The sequence below is a fragment of the Ictalurus furcatus genome, chromosome 18, assembly GCF_023375685.1.
Source record: "Ictalurus furcatus strain D&B chromosome 18, Billie_1.0, whole genome shotgun sequence".
Classification (NCBI taxonomy): Eukaryota; Metazoa; Chordata; class Actinopteri; order Siluriformes; family Ictaluridae; genus Ictalurus; species Ictalurus furcatus.
Window position 1 is genome coordinate 607,501 of NC_071272.1, and position 18,889 is coordinate 626,389.

General features: G+C 41.7%; 1 protein-coding gene across 9 annotated transcripts in view; it reads right to left on the bottom strand.

Annotated features, from left to right (window-relative positions):
- The window catches only part of LOC128622889 (formin-binding protein 1), a 64,363-nt gene that overhangs the window by 21,646 nt on the left and 23,828 nt on the right, over positions 1-18,889 (bottom strand). For 8 of the 9 annotated variants that reach the window (XM_053649688.1, XM_053649684.1, XM_053649689.1 and 5 more), the window contains exons 2-9: positions 10,084-10,199; positions 9,760-9,816; positions 9,428-9,575; positions 7,806-7,868; positions 6,787-6,891; positions 3,624-3,752; positions 2,494-2,640; positions 1,562-1,750 (exon numbers count right to left, since the gene is read on the bottom strand). In XM_053649688.1, the coding sequence (XP_053505663.1) occupies positions 1,562-1,750; positions 2,494-2,640; positions 3,624-3,752; positions 6,787-6,891; positions 7,806-7,868; positions 9,428-9,575; positions 9,760-9,816; positions 10,084-10,199 (954 nt within the window). Of the gene's footprint in view, positions 1-1,561; positions 1,751-2,493; positions 2,641-3,623; positions 3,753-6,786; positions 6,892-7,805; positions 7,869-9,427; positions 9,576-9,759; positions 9,817-10,083; positions 10,200-15,130; positions 15,354-18,889 lie in introns of those variants that run through there. The other variant, XM_053649687.1, reaches the window with a different exon arrangement.

Sequence of the window (18,889 nt, forward strand, 5' to 3'; positions counted from 1 at the left end):
AAGACATTCTATTTCAGAGGACTGTCTTCCTTGTTGCAGACACTGCAGCTCCAATACACACACTCACACTCACACACACACTCACACACACACACACACACACACACACGCACACACACACACACTCACACACACACTCACACACACACGCTGCCTTCATGTGCTGGTGAAATGATGGTAAATATACACTCCTCACCTAAAAGTTGCACATGAACATGTTCACTGTTTGTATTCTGAAATAAATGTAATACTGAAGGTTTGTTCTTACTGAACTTCATCACTTCAGTTTTAGTGATGAACAGTTTCTTCATCAACACAAATACAACTTACTCTTCATAATCACCAATACAAACGCTCTGCAGACGCAATACAAACGCTCTGCAGACGCAATACAAACGCTCTGCAGACGCAATACAAACGCTCTGCAGACGGAATACAAACGCTCTGCAGACGGAATACAAACGCTCTGCAGACGCAATACAAACGCTCTGCAGACGGAATACAAACGCTCTGCAGACGCAATACAAACGCTCTGCAGATGGAATACAAACGCTCTGCAGACGGAATACAAACGCTCTGCAGACGCAATACAAACGCTCTGCAGACGCAATACAAACGCTCTGCAGACGGAATACAAACGCTCTGCAGACGGAATACAAACGCTCTGCAGACGGAATACAAACGCTCTGCAGACGCAATACAAACGCTCTGCAGACGGAATACAAACGCTCTGCAGACGCAATACAAACGGCAGATTCTACAAACGCAATTCTAGAGGGCACACGCACATGTACACACACACACACACACACACACACACACACACACTCATGCAGTTATCCATTTTAATGCTGGCCTTCTTTAAGAATAGGTGAGGTTTGGAATGGCGTGTACTCGCTGACTCGGCCCAGCTCAGAGAGGTGAACGGTAAAAATCATTCACAGTCACAGAAACAGTGGATGATGGAGAGAAAAGGAAGTGTGTTTACATCCTTAGGATGAGGGTTAGAGGGATGTTTTGTGTTGTGCAGGTATAGGTATAAGGGTCGCAACACTCTTCTGAGTTTAAAGGTTAGGACTCGCTGGCGATGCATTAGTACATTAGCTCATCCACCACTCAGTCACATGCGGGGGGGTGTGAGGACGAACACAAGAGGAATACTGCAGCAAATAATAACGTCTAAAACTTCTGTGACTCGCAATGAACTGCAACACATAAAATCACACTGAGAAATAATAAAAACATGGATTTAAAATATAAATGAAGAACGGAATTATACGAGTATTATGGAGGTCTAACAAATACAAATACACACCAGGCTGATCCTACACACAGAACACCATCATACCATCAAATCTGATTATTTGTGTGTTGTTGTTGTTGTTGTTGTTGTTGTTTTAAACAATTGTGTTGCTTTTCTACGACATAGAACATATCAAAACTTCCAAGAGGGAAAAAAAATATCTTTTTCTGGGTCCAACTGAAGTCACAGGTTTGGTCAGCTGACCTAAATCGTGAAAGTGTTGACGTAAACAGGAAAGTATATACACGTGTGTGTTACCTTGTTCTTCTTGAATGGCCAGAGTTTGGTCTTGCTCTTGCTGGGTTTTTCGGTCTTAATATCAGGGCGCGAGTTGGTCAGGCTGGTCTCCGAAACGGTCCTCTTCATCGCCTGACCGTAGTCTTCAAACTCCACATCACCGGGTGGCTCGAACCCTGATTTATACGACTCCACCACCTGTGCGGAGTCCTGTAAACACATGCGAACATTTCATTCGTCCCTACGTGAAATGGACTGATAAACAGCAGGAACTAGGAACGCCTGAAGGATGGCTTGGAAGATAAGCTGTTAAAGAAGTGCTAATAGACAGATCTGAAAAACGCAGCGCGTGGGAATATTTGTTCACCGTCCAATCAACACGTTTCTTATGTTATAAATGGTATTACACCCTGTTTCCATACTGGGTACAGAAAAAAAACACCACCACTTCCTCAATATTATTATCTAGGAGTAATAAGACTTTCCCTGCATTTCATGAGAAAAAAAAAAAAACAAAGCTCAGTTTTACTTCAAAAAACTTTTATCATGTTTAATGTGCTGGTTCTCTTACAGGAACAAACAGGACAGATCGACTCACTGTCATGTTTATCAGAGAAGGAACTCTGGACTACAGTTCCCAGCAGCCACTGCACCGCACTGCATCACAGTCACATGACCGCCTACACCTGAATCTCGTCACGTTAACGAGCACCTGTGTGTATATAGCCGTAGTTTGCGCTATCTCTGCCTTGGATTCATGACACACATACAATCTCTGTGTGTGTGAGGATGTAATGGAGTGTATCTCACACTCCAAAGTATTTATGTTTAAATGCTATGTTGCTTTGTGTACGTAGTTGTGTGTACGTATGTGATGGCCTCTCCTGGGTCATGTTGTATGTAAAAATGTGTGTGTGTGTGTGCGCACATGTGAATGTGTTAGCATGACTCACAGTCTTAGCCTCTATGCTCTCAGCTGCTCTGGTTATACCATCAATGCATTTCCCTACAATGGGCAGAATCTGTCTATCCAGCTCAGCAAAGGTCTTCATGGAGTCACCCACTCTCTCAATCCTCCTCTCCTCCATGTCCTGGAGTTTCTGCTCGAACACATGAGAGAGAAACAGTGAGGGTATTGAACAAACTCGTACTGAAACAACCAACAGGCCAAACCCGCAATCGGGCCAGTGGCATTATGGAATTGGAAGTGATGTAACGATGCCTGTGATCGCTGCGTAATGAGCGTCAGACGGAACTATCCGCACCGTCCGTGAGGGATGAAGAGAAAAACGGACGCGCCATTGGATGGAGTCAATAAATGAATGGATGGATAGATAGATAGATGACTGAGAAGATATATAGTTACATGACTGACTGGTGGATGGATGGATGGATGGATGGATGGATGAACAGCTGGACGGTGTTCATGGTATACAGGTGCGGTGCGCTCCACTAATATTGGCACCCTTGATAAATATGAGCAAATTAGGCTGTGAAAAAAAGTCTGTATCGTTTAACCTTCTGAGCATTTGTTAAAAAATGCTCTCATGGACATCAAACTATTGCGAAGAAAACGCAGGTTTATCAAAAATATAAACCTTTGTGAAATATAAGTGTGCAACAATTATTGACACCCTTTTAGTCAATCCTTTGTCCTAGCTCGCTTTGCCAAGATAACAGCTCTGAGTCTTCTCCTATAACGCCTGATGAGGTTGGAGAATACATGGTGAGGGATCCGAGACCGTTCCTCCATACAGAACCTCTCCAGATCCTTCACGTTTCCAGGTCCTCAAAATGAATTTTATGAATGATTAAGGGAATTTGGCCTGTGTGTTACCTCACATTTAACAAAAGATCAAAAGGGTAAACAATAAAGGCGACTTTTCACAGCCTTCTTTGCTCATATTTATCATCAAGGGTGCCAATATTAACGGAGGGCGCTGTATATGTATAAATGGATGGATGTATTGATGGGATGAGTACATGTACGGTTGGATGTGTTAAATGGTTGATGTATGGATGATTATGTGTTTCCTAAGCTGTGTCCCTTTACACTCAGCAGTGTGTGTATGTGTGTGTATACCTGAAAGATATTCGGGATGAGTGTGTGGTAATGTTCCGTCTGTTCCTGGTTAAATTTCTGCAGGTAGTTGGAATATTCATTCTTACTGTCAGCTGCCAGCTGGTGTCTAAACTGCGCCTGCTGTCTGGCCTAGAGGGAAAGGGAGAGAAAATGATGGATATGTAGATATTATTTTTACCTCTTCAGGTGATTACCCAGAATCCCACACGAGACTCGTAGCCAACCACGACTTCTGTCCATCTAGTACCGCCTGTGTATTTTAATATCTCTAAAATTAAAACAACTTCTTATTGTTACTTAATGCCCTTCTCCTCACACACATTTTAATGTACCGGTGTATTGTAATCTGAAATAGCTATCACATCTCTATAAATTCTAACACAGAAAACCATCACATCCTTTGAAATACGCAACAAGGATTTCAAGACTGGTTGGCCTAATTAAAAATAAAGAAAGAAAGAAATTAAGAAAAAGTGAATTCCATTTTAATAAACTCATGTTTTTAATAAATGCTATGAGTGATCATCATACGTTTCCTAAACAAGTAACTGAATACTCATATTGCTATTTTGGTGATATACATCATTTACTGACATTACTATATATAAAATAAAATTTTAAATAAATAAATAAATAATAATTTCATATATTGAAAGCTGAGATACAGGGTCATACGGTTCTTATTTGTCATGCCATTCTCCTAACACACACACATAAATGGTCAGCATCCTGGCTCATGTATAAATCTACAATAAGAACCAGAGTTAACATTTAGAAGCAAAGACATGATCCACACTCTGGAATGAAGTCCAGTTCTAAAACTCACCGAACCCCGAGGTGGAAAATGATAGAACTGGAACTGAGACGCTTCATGAGCTGGAGGCATCAACAGGTCTTAACATAAAGAGGTCTTAACTGATCAAAGGTAGCAGCTAGGTTCCAGTACTAGTACCGGGTTCTAACTGCGCGTGCGTCCATATAAACAGATGTAACATTAACAGCTGCTGTTAAAGTAAAATTACTAGCATACCATGACGGCACGACCGAAGAGAATCAGGGAAAAAAAATCACCGTTTATAAATGAATGGAAGGATCTGGAAGAACGTTGTGCTTCTGAAAATGTTGGGAAAAGATCTTTAAATGAACTCAAAATATGCAAATACGCAGCCTCAGATTTTACTTTATGCCGAATATACTAAAAAATTGCATCTGGACTCTGGACTAAATTCAGTTAATGACCAGTTGGTGCAGCAGTTTAAATTCACACCCCAGCGACAGTCCTGCTGAAGCGACCAGCCACTGGCTCGGTTCAATGACACATGAAATCTTTAGCAGAATATAAGAGAGTAAATCCTGCTTTCTGCAATATTCATGCAAAGGTTTATGCAGGAAACAAAAGCCTGAGACTATAACCACTTCCTGAGCAACTTCTAGAAAGCCTTGACGTGCTACGCTCATCACTGAACCATCAAATGATCAGCATCACACGCAGCCTGCCATTAATCGAACTCTTGTCCTCTGGGACGCCGCGCAAAAACCAGATTTATTTTTAAAATGCATTTCACTTGATATCGTCTTCTGAACAGTAAATGTGTAACGCAAGTAACGCAACTGTACTGACATCAGTAACTGTGATCAAATGATACACATTTAAAATGTAATCAGAAAAAGTCATCAGATGACAGTGATGCGTTACTTTGCGTTCATTATTTATTCATTATTTATGCTCACTTTTCATCGTATTATATATTTACTGACACTGTACAATTGTATGTATGTATGTATTTATTTATTTATTTATTTATTATTTGTCTGTTTGCTAGTTTATTTCAGATTCCACGTCTTCCTCCATACACGTTTTACTTCAGTATATTGCAGAACAAATGCTGCAGGACGTTATTCACGCTTCCAGCCATGTGATTGGTGAGGGCAGCAGAGCGGACAGACAGTATCGAGGCTATGACCGGATCGAACCTCACAGTGGGCGTGGCATATGGGTGTGCCTATGGGTGCACTGGTAGCAACATACAGACAGATACACACCTGCACCTGTGCACCTACCTTAAGGTAACATCGCTTCAAGGCATGATGAAAACAACAACAACAACAGCAACACAAAGGATTAGCGAGGAAGGAGTGAAAGTTTTTGTACCCTTGAAAAGTCAAACTGAAATAAGCCACTACCTGTATACACACACGGACCAGGAAGTGTGTTCGGATTAACACACAAAACACACCCGCAGCGACTGTATCAACGATACAGATACACACACTTGCATGTAAAGACACACATTACCCCTGACATCATCCATCTATTTGAGGACCCCATCCAAGTCATAGTGTTACGCTGTCTGGTTTCATGGGTGATGCTAATCTACTGCACACCCAGGACACACGTCTCACACATCTCACACATCTCACACGTCTCAGTGTTCCAGCCCTGCCACGCCGACAAAGCCCAGAAGCGAAGGATGAGTGATGAAATGGTGTGAGGAGAGACACTATGGAGCCCTGATTTAAAGGATACAGTGAACAAGTCTCCCTCATGGGCAGATATTCTTAATTACAATGTCACTGTCACTCACATTAAGTTGTGTGTCCTGTTTATTACATCAAACACAAAATTCAACTAAAAGTGCCTAGGAGTTTTCAATTCTGAGCGTTATTACTTTGTTGTTTTTTTTAAATAAATAACTGTATTTATATATAAACATAACAAATGATAATAATATAAAACACATTGTGAATGTACAGCGAACACGAGCAGACAGCACTACTGTATATTACTTATAAATTATTTATATTACTATTACTTGCACACACACACACACACACACCTTACTAACTGTTAACTGTCAAATATCGCACAAAAACACAAATATACACACAACTTCATGTTTCAAGTGTTGGGAAAGTGTCTACTGTGTATCTGTATGTTTGTGTGCTAGCAGGTGACTAAGAACAGAAGCAGGATCATCTGTGATTGTCATTAGATGTACACGTGTACACGCGTGTGTGTGTGTGTGTGTGTGTGAGAGAGAGAGAGAGGATAAAAAGTATACAAAGATATACACCTGCCTAGAAACCATCCTATGAATCAGACGCAGGTGTTCAAAAAGAGCTTAGAAAAAGAGAAAAGAGGGAGACAATCAAACACTCCTACCTTCTCAACATCTGCTTTTGTCACATTGATGTCAGCATCCATTTTCTCAAAGTACTGCTGTGCTCGATCTGCCTCTTTACAAGCTCTCTCAAAATTCCTCTTATACTGTAACACACACACACACACACACAGGTGAATATACAATATCAGGCAAGGAAAGGGTGCAAAATAATAAAATAAAAACTAAACAAAAAGACTTTTTCACCACACATTTTTACAAAACACACACACACACACACACACACAGCCAGTACGTTTGAGTTTAGTAGCTGAGTACATTTTAAGTTGTTTATGTGCTTGTAGCCGTCCTCCTTCCACTCCTTTATTCTTCCTTTCTTTATTTAGTTTTTATTCAAAGCAGGACAATCAGTGTTTGTTTCAAGAGTCCACAACCATTCCATCCTCCACCCACATAATAGACGCACGCACACACACACACACACACACACACACATAAACACTTTTATAATTGCTATCCAAACACACACTGGTTCCAGATGAGTCTGAGACTGGCCCTCTGCTTTAAAACCAAAATATTCCAAATAATCCGAATTCAGAAGAATTTGTGATTTCTGGTCTCTGGGGCAAATCCTTCAAACTCCGCCCTGACCCTGCTCATTATCTATTCATCTTTTATTATTTAATAACTATGATGAATGATTCAGGAACTCGAGTGAAACTGTAACGGTATGTAATTACCAGGATGGGGACTGACACAACTTAATCCATGAAAGACACAGTTATCACCTCATTGTACGTCACCTGTCACCTGTCACCTGTCACACAGAGCTGCACAGGAATCTAGAAATATGTCTTAACGGCATCCAGTAAGGAGGAAGAGTCTTCTAGAAACACGTCCATGCACATGATGTGCGGTGGATGAAGGTCTGTACACGACTCACCTTGCCCTGTTATTACATCCAATGTGGATTTTTTTTCTTACCAGATTAGACCTGGATCAAAAAAACAAAAACAACTTATCACACATACTTATTACTGATGAATAGAAAGAGACTTACCAGTTCCAGCTGTTTCCAGCTGTTCTCAATATGCTGTTGAGCTTTCCGTCCATCGTGGAAATGCTGCGAGAGAGAGAGAGAGAGAGAGAGAGAGAGAGAGAGAGAGAGAGAAAGAGTTAGTGCCTCTCTCTCTGTGTGTGTGTGTGTGTGTGTGTGTGTGTGTGTGTGTGTGTGTGCATCGCTCATTTTACTTTGTGCATTTCCAGGCATAACACTGCGGTGCAGCATAAATGCTGAAGTTCTGCAGAAGCCTGGATTTAGAACCTCAACAGCACTCAACACTTGTAGTGCTCTCTCTCTCTCTCTTGCTCTCTTTCACACATGCACGCACGCACACGCGCACACACACACACACACACACACACACACAGCATGATGAACTAGAATGGAGTAGCAATGGACCATATCCTCAATTTGATTCAATTTAAACAATTACCCAGAAATAACGCACAATTTTGAACAATCTTGATTTTGAACCTTTCTTTGTTTCTCTCCAGTTTTAAATCAAAGAAGTAATTTTTTAAAAATCCCAGATTTTCTGCTGTTTGGTCTAAGATTTTTGGACCCCACTGTATATGTGAATATATAAAAGGCCCAGTGCAATAGTAACACACACTCTCTCTCTCTCTCTCTCTCTCTCTCTCTCACACACACACACACACACACACACACACACACAGAGACAGAGAGAGAGAGAGAGAGAGAGAGAGAGAGACAGAGAGAGAGAGAGAGAGAGAGAGGGAGACAGAGAGAGATTAATGCTTAATTGAAAGCTCAAAAGAGAGGAAATGTGTGCCTTTAGAAAAGTCTTTAGACCCAAAAGGCAGTCTGTGTGTGTGTGTGTGTGTGTGTGTGTGTGTGTGTGTGTGTGTGTGTGTTAGCATGCTTAGCATAAGCCCAAAGAGGGCTAACCCACTTACACAAAAGAAACGGTTCTCAATTCTTTTTGGAGTGACAGCACTTCCTATTGAAGTTAACCTGCACTACCCTCAGGTTTCTCACTTCTTCCAAAGACTGAGAAACCAGGAAACACACACACACACGCACGTGCACACACACACACACACACCCCCGCACACACACGCACACAGAGTTAAACCTATTCAACAGATAGAGGAGGAAAAGAGTGAAGCTATGGTTCCCTTTAAAAGGGAACTCAACGTTACGAGAGCTTCGCGCTGTGGGAAACACCCCCGTGTGTGAAAGGTGTCTGAAGTCTGTGTGAAATCAAGCCGTTCGCATGTTGCATGACTATAAAACAGTGCCTGTAAACCACGCCATCGGCTTTATTATCTTCAGCGAAGGACTGCATGTCGGTCGTTTGTGTGAACGCTCGCAGAAAAAGACGCTTCATTTTCCCTCTATTTTTCAACATATAGATCAAACGGCAGAATGAAGAAAACTGTGGCTGTGATCATGGCGTGAACCTTGGTACAAAACAACATCTGGTGTACAGGTGTTCCTATTAAAGGCGATGAGTGTATCTCATCCACTGAGTGGGGGGTTGCGAGTCTGTCTGTCTGTCTGTCTGTCTGTCTGTCTGTCTCGCAATCACACAACTGAACTACAGAGTGCAGAAGGTTGCATGAAAATGTTTTGCGCGTTTGTGCGACATCGCTTACCGATTTTCTCTCTGCTTTGAGGTCCTGTGAGTATCGCGTGAGCTCAGTGATGATCTGTGATGTCATGTTCTCGGCGATGAGCTCGTGCTGGCCGGCGTAGTCATTCAGCTCGTTCAGAGACGCCAGAAATGCACGGCACCACGTGTATCTAACACAGGAAGTGACATCACCAGTAAACCCACAGTAAACTCACTGGCTACTCCTCAGTGGCTTCCAAACAACATCAGCTATCAGAAAGACCAGCAGCTCTCCGTTACAGCCGAATTCACCACAACAATTCAATCATTTCATCTTTATCACAGTATTTCCTGTACGCTTTCATTAGGGCTTACTTGCTCTCTTCTTCTTCCCTGGCATTCTTCTTGGGTTGGTACTTCTTAGACAAATTTCTAGACAGAAAATAAGATCACACACTTCACTAAGAATGAACTGAAATAATCTTCATGACCAGATAGTTTCGCAGAACCATGAACACGATCTTAGCTACAACCTTTTCAGCAGTAAAGACACGTTAATTACAGCCAGCCCCTGGAGCATCACACGGCATCACTGACTACAGAGCCACATAAATCCAAATGTGCTCAAAAATCTGGAAAGTATGTAAATTAACCACACACACACACACACACACACAGAGTTAAAAAGTCAAAACTCACCTGATCTGCTTTGCATAGCTGAGCTCGATTTCGGATCGCTCTTTGACAAATTTGGTGTAGCGCTCCACAAAATCTATACCCCACTGAGTGTGCTTCTCCAAGTTATCAAACTGATCCTAGAGAGAAGAAGACAAAGGCAGAGAAGGAATGGTAAAAGATAAATATATAAAGGTGATCAAATAAATAAGGGTATTAAATAAGTAAGCGCATTATGGCTCATGCAGGTGGGTGTTATTGTAGTCGTGGCCACAGACACCTTTCACCTACATTGTTTGTACACTTCTTGTACACTTACACACACACACACACACACATACATATGTATATATTTCAGTGACCAGTTTCCGACAGAAAAACACCTATATATACATTTTAGCAACTGAACTCACCTCTTAACCGCCTCTTCTAATCATGAGATTTTTATTACACACATGAGGGTTTAACACGTCATTTTATTTTTGCTGAAACTGTCTTATTCTATTAGAAGATAGTTTTGCTTATTTCCGAAAAGAAATGCTTGCCAATAGAATTTCATAATGACACGTTTGAAATGAGCAATGAATCCCCCAACTACTCAGCCAAGAGCTCTGGTTATAGGAGACTCTATCTTAAGGTACATGACATTAGCCAGGCCTTTAGGGCCTTTAGGGCCTCCAGCAGCGTTAGTTACGTGTACTCCGGGAGCCAGGGTGTTGGACATGGCAGGTAATCTTAGGCTCTTAGGCAAGCACAGGTTTTCAAAGACAGTTTTTCATGTAGGAGTTAATAACATACAGCTTTGTCAGTCAGAGGTTACTCAGAGTGTCATTATGCTCTGGCAGCTTACAGCAGGGTCTGAGCGCTGACCTGCTGGACGTCCAGGTGATGCTCTGAAAACAATGTGGGCTTTATAAATAATGGGAGTAGTTTTGAGGGCAAGGCTGGTCTGTAAGGGTGGGACGGTATTCATTCCACTCAGGAAGGTGCTGCTCTCATTTCCTGCAGCACAGCACATGGTCTCAGAACAGGCCTAGTTAATCACTCACGATCCAGAGCCAAGGCCAGGGAGCAGACAACATACATAAGGATAACATTCACGTCATATATCAGTCAGGGTTTAGACCTCATCATAGCACAGCGTCAGTTAAAGTAGTAAACGACCTTCTACTGACCTCTGATCAGGGTTGTGTCTCGCTGCTTGTGTTACTCGACCTGAGTGCAGCTTGTGATTCTATAGATCATACTATTCTCCTTGATAGACTAGAAAATGTTGTTGGCATTAAGGGAACAGTCCTCTCCTGGCTCAGGTCTTATCTGACCGATCGTTATCAGTTCGTAGATGTAAATGGAGACTTCTCCACGCATACCGAGGTTAAATTTGGTGTTCCACAAGGTTCTGATTTAGGCCCACTGCTTTTTACTTTATATATGCTACCCCTAGGTCAAATTATTCGTAAACATGGAATTATCTTCCACTGTTATGCTGATGACACACAGCTGTATGTTTCAGCGAAGCCAGACGACAGACAGCAGCTCAGTAAAGTTGAGGAATGTGTAAAGGACATTAGACGTTGGATGATTATTAACTTCCTTTTACTTAATTCTGATAAGACAGAAGAACTTGTATTAGGACCACGTGTAGCTAGAAGTAATCTTTCTGATCTCACAGTTACTCTGGATGGTCTTTCTGTTTCATCATGTGCAGGAGTAAAAGACCTCGGAGTGATTATTGACTCCAGTCTATCATCTGATGCTCATGTAGATAATATTACTAGGATAGCTTTCTTTCACCTCAGAAATATTTCTAAGATAAGAAATATATCGTCACTACATGATGCAGAAATATTAGTTCATGCGTTCGTGGATGCATGAACCTCTAGGTTGGATTATTAAAGTCAGCAGAATTGAATGCTTTTTGAAGTCCTTCTTTTGGGGTCTGTGCCCCACAATCCTACCTGCTGCCAGCTTCAGACATCATTCAGAGAAATTTAACTTTCCAAAATCCCCTTTAATATACTACACAATGATAAAACAACAACATCAATATGGTTTATACTAAATCAAAATAAGAAGTAAAGTATCGGTGCTAAACACACCCGGTCCTTTAGAACATAAGAGCAAAACTGAACCATAGTATCTTTAGTAAAATGCAGCTTTGCTAATATCAACTATTTTTATTCAAACTGTGAATATTTAGAGGTACAGAACATCTGAATATTTCAGTATTTACACAAGATCATTGAAATTGTTTTGCTTTGTCCAGTATATTTAATAGAACTTAGATCATACTATTAAACAAGTAACATTATCAGTGTTATCTACCCAATACCACAAACAGACATAATGCCGATTTTCTCCATCCTTGTGCCATCAGATCAGGTTATTTAACATGTTAGTGAAACTGAATTAATACAGGTATACCTAAAAATAATATATACCACCCAGCCCTAATTGTAGGTTGCAGAAAGTACCAGACTCTCTACAGACGTCTGGCCTGCACAACTAGAGTTTCTGTTCGCTTACAGGAAACCCCCATCTATTCATCGGTGTGTTTGAAATGTCAGTGATGTTTATAAGGCCAGGGCTTAGAGACAACTTGCAGCTATTCCTCCAAATTCAAAGATGAATTAGATCTTAGTCACACTTTCCTTTTTAATAAAAAAAAAAAACTACATTTAGTTAACATTCATTTGAAAGGAAGCAAGAAGGAGTCAAAGTGAACTGGAGTGACAGGAAGGAAGGATGAAGGTAAAACAAAACAAGTAACAAGCCAGGGTTGGTGTTAGGGTTAGTGTTCGGGTTAGGGTTAGTAACCCTACGCCGTTTCAGGGGAGGGTAAATACCAACTGACGAACAGAAGACCTCGTGCTGTCTCAGCTTCATCCGACTGAACGCCTGATGCACCACACGCATTTCAGACACTGTAACTGAAGCTAAAATCTTAGGCTAATACTTTTACAGTGAGTACAAAATGTCTAACACCAGATCAGACAATCTGATTACCGTTCCTCATCTGACATCTATCAGCTGTCTCACGATACGATATCATGGAACTTGATCTAACCACAACTTTGCCAAAAGAATCAGAGTTTTAACTGACTGGGTGCGGCTGATATTTGCGGGTTATTGTTTCTGTGTCGAATAAATCTAAACAATTTAGTCTGCAATGTTTAGTCCGTTCGAATCGAACCCTGGTGCATGTTCCTCCTCGTGGTTCATTTTGAAAGGAATCACACTTGAGAGTGGAAAAAAACCACCAGGCCATGAGTGTCTGAGGCAGACCCGAAACAACGCCAGCGCTGCAGAGACGCGGTGCATTCTAGATCATTTGTGACCGATGAACAAAGAGAGAAATAACGCTGGATGTTTTACACAAACCTTTTCTGAACTAGTTATTTTCTATGTTAACTAGTGAACTAGTTGTTTTCTATGTTAACTAGTGAACTAGTGAACTAGTTATTTTCCTGTTTGTTTTTTTCCTGTCGCTGATTAAAGCTGGAAGAGTTTTACGAGTACGTTTTTTACTCCTACATGCCCACTTCATTTCATAATGTGCAGTGTGAAACTAAACCAAATCGCTAAACCTCCGAATCCGAGTCTCAGACAAAAGTACTGAACGGTGTGTGAAAGTCCTACGACATCTAACAGTATCAGGATCGAAGTTAAATATTACTCTGACATACTATTCAGTGTTAGTCTGTAGTCTGAGAGGTAAACTTTTATACAGTTTTTACATAATTGTTCAATTTTACTTAATGCTTGAGGACATTTCTACGGGTATACGCATCAGGGTATAACACATCGCCAACACATCGCCAGCTAAACAGTAGTATTGCAATAAAAAAGGTGTTTAAGAATACTTTTATTTTATGTCAGAGTAATTTCCTTCCGATTTTCTCCCCAATCCCATTTCCCACCCAGCAGCCGGCTGTCCCAATCCTACTACAGCTCCCCGCTGGGGAGGGTGAAGGCTGAGCTAACACTCCCCCAAGATGTGATGCCAGCCAACTGCATCTCTTCATGCTGCATCACACTTGGAGGAAGGTGCTAGCTGCCCTAGTGGGCATACATTAGCTCAGATGCCCACGATCAGCTAGCATTATTGCGAATGACAGGGGAGACGCCATCCCACCCGACCGGCCATGCATCAGTGGGATCTGAACTCACAATCTCATGATGACAGGGTGAGTGCTTTTCTATTGCACGACTTGGGAGTCCGGTAAAACTGCAGCATTTAATTGGATGCTTCCAGTAAGAGTCTGTAATTGTTATAAAAAATAGACACCCACTACAGTTCAATAACAGTCCAATGCTGGTCCAAAAACATGACACCGTCTATAACGGGCCTAGCAACATGAACACTGATCATTTACACAAAACGACATCCAAAACTGACCACCGCTAACTGACCCACGTTTAGGTCATCAAGCTAAATATTCAGCCACGCTTCCCCGCTCATGCACGATCTGCCGGAATGCATACGCAGACGTGGGAAAAAACACCGTGTGTGTTTCCTTATACGTGGCGCTTCAATACTGTGTTTAATGCTCATATGCCAGAGTTATAAATAAATATATAATAATACATAATAAATATAAATAAATAATGATCTGATCGTATGATGAATAGTATAACACACTTTACCTCACCGTCTACAGACTAGTGCGTCCGTTTCCAAGAAATTCCAGAGTTCAGTCTCTAACCTCTTATTTATAACCACCATGATTATTACAGGAACACACTTTAATAAATCCCAAAATGTCACGAAAACATCTGATTACATGAAAAAGCACCCATTCAGGCTGTTTACATTGCAGTCTCCTTCTGTCCCCGGTCAAAGTTCATATCATACGCTTCATCCAAAGTAACACAGGACCTTTCAAGAGATGTAAAATTCAACGATCCCTTCGCTGGTATGGTCGTATGGATGGTATCGTTTAGCTGAAGAAGACCAGACAAACCCATGCTGTAATCTGTTCCTCCTCACACTGCAGTTTGAATTACAGTTCAGGATTAGCGCGCTGAGTCTGAATCCACATTAAGCTAACGTTCACAACAACAGGCTCACCTTGGTGTGGCTCCAGCATCCACCCATTTTCTCCTCCACCATCTCCAAGGCTGAATTCAGTTCCACTTCCCTCTCACACGCTCACGCTAGCTCACGTACAGATTCCCTTTCTCTCTCTACAATCCTATCACACTCGCGCAGTGTAAAAACGATCTTAAGCATGCACAGAGAGAAAGTGCTACACACACTGTAATATAGTTCACTCACTTACTGACAGTGCACAGGAGAACAGGAAGGAAAGAGCTGTGTGTGTGTGTGTGTGTGTGTGTGTGTGTGTGTGTAGACACAGGATGTGTATGTGGGCTGATGCTCTAAAAGTCTGCATGTGCATTGGTTTGGTTGGTCGTTTTTTCAGGCTCTCCAAACGCTTCCTGTCCAAACCTGAGACAGACTGCCATCTGAAGCTTGTGTAACATCACGGGTATTTACAGACCCGCCGTGATCAGGTGATGTGGCAATTAAGCGCACCGCGTAATTATAAATACGACAATTGTGAAAACAGTCGCAGCACGCTACTAGGCCTGATCTGAGAACGATCGTAGAGGCCGAGCAGACAAAGGAGGAGCGGTTCTGTATCAGGGGACGTGAGGTTGTTAGGGCAGTTAGCTCCCAGTACTACTGTAGGGCCTCCCCTCTCCAAGGCTGTCCCAAGTTTTCAGCGTTCTCTGGTCAGCGAGCGGTCACAGGGCAACGGAAATCTGATGCTTTCCCTCTAACAGAATGTGGAAAAGTTAACGTCACTAAAAGGCCGTCTGACAGCGTGGAAACTACTGCCGAGAGTGTCTCCATGGGTTCTGTCGACCGTAGAAAAGGGTTACCGGGTCCGGTTCAGAGCTCGACCTTTTATCTAGTAGAGCGTACGCTAGCTAGTCCTAGTTTGTTTGCCGCTAGCACTGCTTCCACTTACTAACGTTATATATTTGTGAAGGTAAGACACAGTCAGAGAACGAACGAGCCCCCGTTTATTCATCAGTGGAAATAATCAGCGTTTAAAAAGAAATGATTCGTCGTTGTACATCACGAATACCACGTGTCGAAAAACTTCCACTGCTGGACTGAGTAAGAAAGGACCGAACGGTTGTTTGGCACTCTGTAAAAAGACAGCTCAGAATTATTGTTGAATCTGTTCGCACAGCAGCGTTTTCCCAGTTTAGATGCATTTTGTCTGTTTTCGCGGAATTCACGCCGTGCACTAATGCTGCCGCTCAGTGGGCGTGACCGCGGCGAGTTCCGGCTGCCGTGACGTCACGTGCATTCCCTCTATCGTGCAAAATATCGTTTTAAATTCTCGTAGACGTGAATCAAAAGTGCTTCACCTTCTGCTTCAGACAAATTCTTCTTTTTGTGGCTGTTCAGGGGCTTTTTCGTGCGTTCAGTTCTGTGAACTCATTTTATGGAGTTTTATTTCCCCAGGGATTAAATTACATGAATTAATAATGTGGGAGATGGCATGATCCTTTTTTAATCTTATACATATTGGACTTACTGTATAGAGTCTAATATGCTTCAACCGAAATTATCTACATTTTTCTGCATCAATTATTTATCTTCATCTCCCTCCACTGGCTTCCTGTAGCCACCCGCATCAAGTTCAAGGCCTTGATGCTCACCTACAAGACCTTGTCAGGAACAGCGCCCCCTACCTCAACTCTCTCCTGAAGGCCTACGTTCCCTCTCGCAATCTGCCATCGATTAGAGACCGACGTTCAGCAGTTCCAACTCAGCGTGGCGCAAGGTCCCTTTCCAGAACCTTCACACTAACTGCTCCTCAGTGGTGGAATGCACTTCCGATCTCAATCCGGACCGCAGAATCTCTCACCATCTTCACAAAACAGCTAAAGACCCACCTCTTCTATGAACACCTAACCAACCCATAATTTAAAAAAAAAAAAAAAGGCACTTACACCTCGACTCTGCACTTTGCTTCTTCTGGAACTCAATTAATGGATCTTGTACAGTTGCACTACTTGTATTGTTCTCTGCTTGATATACTGCTTTGCTTGTATTTTTCTCATTTGTAAGTCGCTTTGGATAAAAGCGTCTGCTAAGTGAATAAATGTAAATGTAATGTAATGTAATTTAATGTAAAAAAAATAACCAAAGACTGAACCAATAATCAGACGCTGTACATGGTTTTTGTTTGTTTCTTTGTTTTCACCAACAGTCGTTGTTTTTTAAAAAGGCAGTTTGAATTTTATTAGCTCTTATATTTATTTATAAACTTATCATTATTTGACATCAATTGATCATCATTTTCCAGGCAGCTTTATCTTTATTCTCTCTAAAACGTGGTGGATCAAGAGTTAAGGCTCTGCACTACTGAGGATCATGAGTTCCAATACCAGCACTGCCAAACTGCCATAACTGCCTTAACCCCTGACCTCTCACCTGTGGGTCACTCTGGATAAAAGCATCCGCCAGGTAAGGGTGTACTTCTTGACTATAATGCTAATGAGGAGAATAATGCACTTAGGCAGTATTTATAGCGATAGATGAGGAAACAATAACTCCGTAATGTCCTTCCCTTCTCTACACACACACACACACACACACACACACACACACACACACACACACACACACAGCTGCTTCTGTACATCAACTGGGTCTGCTTGGTGCAATCCACAAAAAATTAAATTGGGAATGCAGGAAACATCTGGTGCCACATAATCTCTCTCTCTCTCTCACACACACACACACACACACACACACACACACACACACAGGTTTCCATTGAACCAAATTCTTTGTCTCTATCAACCTTATCTAATATTTTTGGAGAGGTTTCTTCCAGCCTTATGACTGTTATGTAAGCCTCTCTGTCATCTACACGCACACTATCACTGCTCCCCGCGGAGGCAGTACGCAGAGCTGCCACTAGCCATTCTTTTCATGATCGATTAATCAGGCGATTATTTTTTCAATTACTCGATTAATCTGATGATTTATTTGAGTTATTATTCAATACCATTTTTTCATTTATTTCCAATAAATTCTACAAACTGAGTTACACATATAAATTTCAGACAAAAAGTTTACATTAACCCAACTGTTTGTCCAATTTTTTTTTTATATATATATCGATCGGGAAATAGCTTATACTTCCGGCTAGTAAAAAAAATGCTAGTGTTCCATTTTAAACGATACCGTCCTTCTAAAACTCATACACTACACAGTAGAGTACACAGTGCAAGTGCGCAGCGTGTAGGACATCATTTGGGACACAACCCGGGTCTGTAGTCTCTGCCGTATTTCTGATTTCGGAACAGAAGTAACGCACCGAGTGAACTTACCCCGTGCCGTTACTGTCTTAAAATAATTATGATGTTGTTTCCTCATTGAAACGTCACGATAAACGGTCCTATCAGGATAAAGGAGGATGAAAGTGAAATGAATGAATGACAGCGTTCTTCTCAATGTAGACAATCCCATGATTCTTTTCACCGGAACACTGTCCTATAACAGTCTGGACAAACGGCTCATATATGTCACAAGATAACGTCAAGCATTTCATTAAAGTGCTACGTAGCTAGTTTGTGCAGCTAACGTTCTAGTTCAATAGCTAGCTAATTTACTCGGTGAACAACAGTCCAGCCTATTAGTGTGAGATCCATCCTCGGCTGAGCAGATAAAACGTTCCAGCAAGAAGAAATACACAAATGTCGCATGTGCGACGTACGGAACGTGATGATGACACAGAACGCCGTCTAAAGCCGATGCCTTTCAAGATTCATTTTCAGTTGAGAACGACTTCTGTTG